This window comes from Ornithorhynchus anatinus, chromosome 14 (assembly GCF_004115215.2).
Source record: "Ornithorhynchus anatinus isolate Pmale09 chromosome 14, mOrnAna1.pri.v4, whole genome shotgun sequence".
In the NCBI taxonomy this organism is placed as follows: domain Eukaryota; kingdom Metazoa; phylum Chordata; class Mammalia; order Monotremata; family Ornithorhynchidae; genus Ornithorhynchus; species Ornithorhynchus anatinus.
The window spans coordinates 2,790,735-2,798,097 of record NC_041741.1 but is presented as its reverse complement, the minus strand read 5'-3'; the positions used below and the strand labels follow the sequence as shown (position 1 = coordinate 2,798,097).

Genomic DNA, 7,363 nt, shown 5'->3' with positions numbered 1-7,363 from the left:
CGAGTAGAGCGGGGATTCGAACCCGTGACCTTTGACTCCCAAGCCCGGGCTCTTTCCGCTGAGCCACGCTGCTTGACCTGAAGACGTTTACACCCTAGTCACCAACCCTGAAAACGGGTCTAAACTCAGTCACTTCGGTACTGAGCGGGGACACACTTCCCACGTGTTACACGAGAAGCAGCGGGGCCTAGTAGATAGAGCCCGGGCCTGGGAGTCAGGAGGACTTGGATTCTAATCCCCGCTCCGCCGCCTGTCTGCTCGGTGACCCTGCTCGAGTCACTTCACTTCTCAGGGCCTCAGTTCCCTCGTCTGTAAAATGGGGATGGAGACTGTGAGCCCCACATGGGACCGTGTCCAACCCGGTTTGCTTGGCTCCACTCCAGCGCTTAGGACAGTGCCCGGCGCATAGCAGGTGCCTAACGACAACCACTATTATTATTTATTATTATTTATAACAGGCAGGAAGTTGGGGTTCAAACGCCCTTTCTTGTTTTGAAAACTGTGGGGGAGCGGAGGGCGGGGATCAATCGATTCAATACTCTTGGATTTGGGGAAGGCTGGGATTTAAGTTTCCTGCAGATCCTCAGACCTGTCAAGCTTCTGTGAATTTCAAATATGAAGTCCTTGACCCGTACGGAATAGCTAGTCGACTACTCCCTTCGATACGAGTAGTAGATTGAAACACAATTGAAACTTGATAATAAGACAAACGTTCCTTTTACACCGATGGAAGTTAAACGGCTTTCCTAAGGGGAGCTTGATATCAGAATCAGTTTGTTCTGGGAATCAAAACTTACCAAATAGCAATCACCTCTTCAACAATCGCATATATAATTTTAAGCATTCACTCACGCCTCTATTTGATTTTCCAGAGATAAGAGTACGGCGGGTAGGTTGAGTTTTGCAGCTCGTGGTATCTTTTAATTCAACCGCGTAACCGGAAACATTCAGAAAGATTCGGCTGGGCTCAGTTTGCAATATCGACACTTTTATTTATTTTTTTTTTTACAGCTGGTGTTTGCCAGATGCACTGGAGGTTTGAACGCCTGGAAAACTTTAAAAGCAGAGAAACAATGCAAAAGGGATTTATCTACAACATGATATATTTACGGATCACTTCAGATCCCGCTCGGAAGAATCTGCATCCGGATTCTTAAATATGATGAGATATCTCAGCAGTTTCCACAACACTGCTGAAAAATGACAGCTCTGAAGCAGTCGCTTTTACAGATTCCTCTCAACATACATTACCACGCTTCCCGCAGGAAGGACGGATTTTTCAAAAGTGTTTTGACAGGAACGCCGTCGACTCTTGGATTTAATCCTGCTTAAACGCAAAGGCTGAGAGCTTCTGACTGGCGGAGAGGTCTAGAGGTTTCCGCTTTTTGGGCAAACTCGGGTTCTCCTTCGATGTCTCTTTCGGGCTCACTGGCTCGATGTTCTCGCCAGCTGGACGTTTCCGTTTCTTTGCTTCGGCTTCATCGCCTGCAGTTCCTCCTTTGGCTTTGTCTGCCCATCCCTGGAGAAATAAGCAAGGAAAAAAAAAAATCCCAGCTGAAAGAATTCTTGGATGATATAGCTCAGGGACATTCGGAAATTACTACTACTAATAATAATGTTGATATTTGTTAAGCGCTTACTGTGTGCACAGCACCGTTCTAAGCGCTGGGGTAGATACGGGGTCATCAGGTTGTCCCACGTGAGGCTCACAGTTAATCCCCATTTTGCAGATGAGGTAACTGAGGCACAGAGAAGTTAAGTGACTTGCCCACAGTCACACAGCTGACAAGTGGCTTTTCCACTCAGGAATACTGGGCACTCATGTCCGGCTGTGGTATTCCCATTATGCCAGGAATTTTTCTTTTTCTCTCTCTTTTTAAGTTCCCATCTGACTTTACCAGGGACTCAGTGGAAGAGAACTTGTTGGTTTTTTATCCCTTTTTTGCTTCTGAGCGGGTAGACTGAGCCACGAAGATCCCTCTTAATTTCATATCTTCCATAAATTTCATTCCTACACAGGGACAGGCCCGGGAGTCAGAGGATCTGGGTTCTATTGCCGGATCCACCGCTTGCTTGCTGCGGGACCTTGGGTAAGTCACTTCGCTTCTCTGGGCCTCCCTTTCCTCATCTGTAAAATGGTCACGAAACACCTATTCTACCTCTTCGGACCGCGAGCATCCGACGAGGGTCAGGGACTGCGACTGACCTTTTATCTTGTTCGTCCCCCAGCGCTTAGGACAGTACTTGCCACGCAGCAAGGACTCGACTGATATGAAAATAACTATTTACTTCTTTCTTACAAATCGTTCTTGCCACTACAATAAAGACGGAGGAGGTAAAAAAAAAAAAAATCATCAATCGGTATTTTGAGAATCCTAAATGTACCCTGGAGGTTCTATAAAATTACACTCCGACAAGTTTCTCGCAGTCAGAAACTCACACGGTTCACGGTTGTGATTTTAAGACGATGTTTAAAGTCTCCAGAAATGGAAAGATCAAGAATACGCTGGAATTGAAGAGACGAAAATAGTTCCTCTTACCATCCTCTCTTCACTTGACAGCATTCTAAACCGACTCATGCCTTCTTTTATAATATCCGCTTCTTCTGACAAACCAGGATTATCGACCAAGATGTCTTTTCTGTTCTCCTCAAGCCACATCTGGAAGCCTGTCCTGGGTCTAAAATATTTACAAAGCTGAAATCTTTGGACGACGGGGGAGGTACTTGAAGTCAATAACACTTGGCCATATAGGCTTTTGCTTTCAGTAACCAGTCATATTTCCTGGGCGCTTCCTGTGTGCCGAGCACTGTACTAAGCGCTTGGGAGAGTGCAATATAACGGACACGTTTCCGGCTCTCGGCGAGCTTACGGCCTAGAGCGGGAGACAGACATTAGTATAAATAAATACAATTACAGATATGTACCGGTGGGGCTGGGAGGGGAGATGAAGAAAGGGAGCGAGTCAGGGTGACACGGAAGGGAGTGGAAATAAAAGAAAAGAGGGCTTAGTCAGGGAAGGCTTCTTGGAGGAGATGGGCCTTCAGTGAGGTTTTGAAGAAGAGGGAAGAGTCACTGTAGAAGAGGGACTTGAAGAGGCCAGACTAAAACCCCATCCAACGGGAGAAGAGAGGGCAACTCCAAGACCTCGGTGCTGCTTTAGGAGATGTTCGGAAACGTCGGTATCGCCACCGTGGATGCCGAGGGGAGATCGGGCTACCCTGAGCTCGTCGAGACCGTCAGACTGTTCCACGATGCGGCGGCCGTTGTGTCGCTGTGGAGGGTGCCTTGCCCGGACACACTCCCCCTCCTCACCAACGGCGCGGAAGCCGGGCTACGTGGGAATTGCGATCCTGTTTACCTCTCACAGAGGGAACCGGATCCCGTTCGGAGAATCCATTCCCAGCACCCTAAGCCGTAGAAAACCCATCGGACACCTCTATCACTCTTGGACTTACGACTACCTGATGTCGGCATTTAGACGCCTGTTGATTCGATTTTACATTTATTTTAATGACACTGTTTATACCATACTCTCAGATCTCTCTCCCCCATAGGAGCTCAAGTCTTTTGTGGGCAGGGAATGTGTCGTTCTTTTGTCTTTCCCAATTCATCAACCTCAGGGGTATTTATTGAGCACCGATTGTGTTCAGGGGCTGTACTAAGTGTTTGGGAGAGCAGATACAGCTGAGCATTGAGAACAGAGGCTTGGACCCCCCGTGTCTGATCGATCAGCCTATTGACCGAGCGCTCACTGGGTGCAGAGCACCGTACCAAGCGCTCGCGAGAGTCGGTAGGGACGTTCCTTGCCCGCCTCGAGCTTCCACTCCAGAGGGGGAGAGAGGCGTGAACACGAATCGATACATTACGGATACGGACACGAGCGTCCGACAGATGCTCTCTCCGCTTTCTACCCTCTGGAAAACCTGGACGCCGGGGTTGGAATCGATGGCCAGTCCTCCAGGATCACGCCCAGCCGACTTCTGACGCTTTTCCACGAGAGGCTTCTTTAAACTGGGGATTGAGTCTGGGAGCCCCACGGGGGACAGGGACGGACCAACCCATTTGCTTGTATCTACCCCAGGGCTTAGGACAGCGCCTGGCACATAATAAGTGCTTAACGAATACCATAAAAATAATAATTATTATTATTTCAATAATTCCTTTATGTGTACGACTGCCCTCTAGAGGCTCAAACCCCGAAGAAGTGCAGCGGTTTTCCAGGGAAGCCCGGGGGCTGTGGAAGAGCCGGAAGAAATCCGAAAGGACATATTCAAACGTATTTCCTGAGCGCTCGCTGTGTGCAGAGCACTGAACTAAGCGCTTGGGAAAGTACGATGCGATCAACAGTGACATTCCCTGGCCACAGCGCGCTTACAGAGTGGGGGAGGCAGACATCCACACAAATAAATAAAATCACAGTTACGCACACCGGGGAGATCCTACGCGACCCAAGGCCACGGAGCAGCAGCGTGGAAGTCGGAAGGACCTGGGTTCCCACCCCAGCTCTGTCACCTCTTCTGGGTGACCTTGGGCAAGTCACTTCACTTCTCTGGGCCTTAGTTCCCTCATCTGGAAAATGGGGATTAAGGTGGGGAGCCCCACGTGGGACACGGACTGTGGCCAACCTAGCTTTGTCTCTACCCCAGTGCTTAGAACGGTGCCTGGCACGTAGCAAGCGCTTAATAAACATTTAAAAAAAGAAAAGATGGGGGTTGGGGAGGCGGGGGAGAGGCCACCACCGTCACGGATCTGAATCCCGTCGAAGGATTCGCCTATCTAGTCGGCACGCTGTCCAAAGACGAACTGATAAACGGGGAATTAGAAAAGGTCAGCGTAAACGGGGAATCAGAAAAGGTCAGCGTAGCCTGTGGGAGGCTTCTCTTTTATTTTCCACGGTCTCTGTTAAGCACTCACAACGGGGCAGACACTGTCCTAAGAGCCGGGACAGATATAAGCTAGTCGGGTTGGACAAAGCCCCTCTCTCACGTGGGACTCCGCGGTCTTCATCCCCATTTTCCAGATGAGGGAACTGAGGCCCGGAGATGCGAAGTGACTCACCCAAGGTCACACAGCAGACAAGTGCCAGGGGCCGGAAATGGAACCTACGACCTTCTTCCTCTCAGGCCCGGGCTCTACCCACCGGACCACGCCGCTTCTCAGACTCAGCAGGCAGAGTCCGGCGATGAGATATCGTTAAGCTTCGGATGGGGTTGACGTGTCCTAGACGCCGGGAGTGCTACCTAAGCTCCGCACCTAACACGGGCCCGGACCACTTCAATCGGGGACGCCCGGGTGGGTCAGACGATGCGGCCGGACAACCCGAGAGCTGCGGAAACGCAATGGAGGAAGGCCGGCGGGGCCAGAGCGGGGAGTGAAGTGCGGCCCTGGGCAGTGGGGCCTGATGGATGAATTCTAACAGGAAACCACGGTCGCCAACCTACTGAGGAAGGCGCTTTTCAAGCAGAACAGTCGAGATTTGTAGGTTTGAACTCGGTCGGGGCTCCGGGTCCACCCCCGCCATCCTCGGCCTCTGACGGAGACCCGAGAGTTTTCTCTCAGGGTTGAAAAGATTCAAAATGGCCCCTTCCTGGCCTCTCGGCTCGGAGTCAGAGGTCATGGGATCGAATCCCGGCTCTGCCCCTTGTCAGCTGTGTGACTGTGGGCGAGTCACTTCACTTCTCTGGGCCTCAGTTCCCTCATCTGTAAAATGGGGATTGAGACTGTGAGCCTCACGTGGGACAACCTGATGACCCTGTGAATCTCCCCCAGCGATTAGAACGGTGCTCTGCACATAGTAAGCACTTAACAAATACCAACATTATTATTATTACGGTGCCTGGTACATAGGAAGCGCCTATTAAACACCATAATTATCATTATGATTATTATGATTATTATTGGACCCTCACAATCTCTGCCCCCGGCTCGGCCTCACCCTTCAAAATGAAAAACTGGCACCTCCGCCAAGAGGACGCCGTGACCGGGAGGCGAAACGAAGTACAGGACTAAACGTCGGACACAGCCGCCACATCAGCGTCGCCGAGAGCCGCCTTGGTGTCTGCTTCGATCGATCAATGGCGTCTACTGCGCGCTTACTATGGGCAGGGCGCTGTACTAAGCGCTTGGGAGAGAATGGGGGCGGGTAGGCTCGGCAGCTCCCACACCGGCCCTCTGGGATCCATCTGGGTCCAGGAGAGAAATTCCCCACCGGCGGAGTCAATTTCTAATTTGAAGGATAGCTTACACGCCACTGAATTGGTCAGGGGAGGGAATCAGTTATTTAAAAAAAAAAAGTAGGTTCTCTTCTTTATTTTACGGCATATTAAACTTAACTTTAATGTCCAACTTGAGGAGACTTGGAATTATTGCGGCGATTTTTGGATATCCGCTTGAGAACGGGCTACGGTATACGGAAAATAACCCACACACAGTAAACTTGTTGTGGGCAGGGAATGTGTCTGTCTGTTTCTTGTTCTACTGCACTCTCCCAAGCCCTTAGGACAGTGCTCCGCACACAGTAAGTGCCCAATAAATGTGACTGAATGAAGCGGCCACTGAATATCACTGAATGATCGACTGGCCGAACGATCCCCGTGGGCACTCACCTTTTGGTCTCCACGCTCTCGGGGGGAACCGCTGGACTCTCGGATACCGGATTTTCGGACTTTTCTTCTCCCGCCTCCGCTGCCGTGTCCGTTTTAGGGGTGCGGGTGTGGAAAAAATTGGCAGCCAGGGCCTAAGAGATACGTATTTCCATTCCGACAATCCACTTGTGATTTCCGCCGCCGACTCCTCGCCCGTGTCCCGCCCCTGGCCTGGAACACCCTCCCTCTTCGAATCCAAAAAACTCCTCTCCCCAGCATCAAAGCCTCATTGAAGGCCCGTCTCCTCCAAGAAGCCTTCCCTAAGTCCCTCTTTCCTCTTCTCCCACTCCCTTCTACGTCCCTCTGACTCGCTCCCTTTCTTCATCCCCTCTCCCAGCCCCACACCATATCTCTCATTTACTTTTTTCTATTCATGTCTGTCTCCCCCTCTAAACTTTGAGCTCAATGTGGGCAGGAAATGTGTCTGCCGTTTTACTGCACTCTCCCAAGTGCTTAGGACAGTGCTCCGCACACATTTAGCGCTCAATAAATACACCTGAATTTCCAGTTTATGGCGTCACCTTAAAGAGGACCTCTAAAGCCCATCGCATCCCATTCCCCAACTCCTCATGGCCTGCACGGACACATACCCGAAGCAAGACCTGCCACCAGGCAGGGACTCGAGGGATGGGAAACAGTGTGGCCTGGCGGATAGGGCCCGGACCTGGGAGTCAGAAGGACCCGGGTTCTAATCCCGGCTCCTCCACTTGTCTGCTG

The 7,363-nt window shown here is 50.9% G+C and overlaps 1 protein-coding gene across 2 annotated transcripts in view; it reads right to left on the bottom strand.

Annotated features, from left to right (window-relative positions):
* Window positions 1-967: 967 nt before the first annotated feature.
* WDHD1 (WD repeat and HMG-box DNA binding protein 1) overlaps window positions 968-7,363 on the bottom strand; it is a 34,932-nt gene continuing 28,536 nt past the window's right edge. Inside the window, exons 24-26 of one of the 2 annotated variants that reach the window (XM_029079209.2) lie at window positions 6,608-6,738; window positions 2,541-2,679; window positions 968-1,519 (exon numbers count right to left, since the gene is read on the bottom strand). In XM_029079209.2, coding sequence (XP_028935042.1) covers window positions 1,319-1,519; window positions 2,541-2,679; window positions 6,608-6,738 — 471 coding nt within the window. In that variant the 3' untranslated portion in view covers window positions 968-1,318. The remainder of the gene's footprint in view (window positions 1,520-2,540; window positions 2,680-6,607; window positions 6,739-7,363) is intronic. The other variant, XM_029079210.2, reaches the window with a different exon arrangement.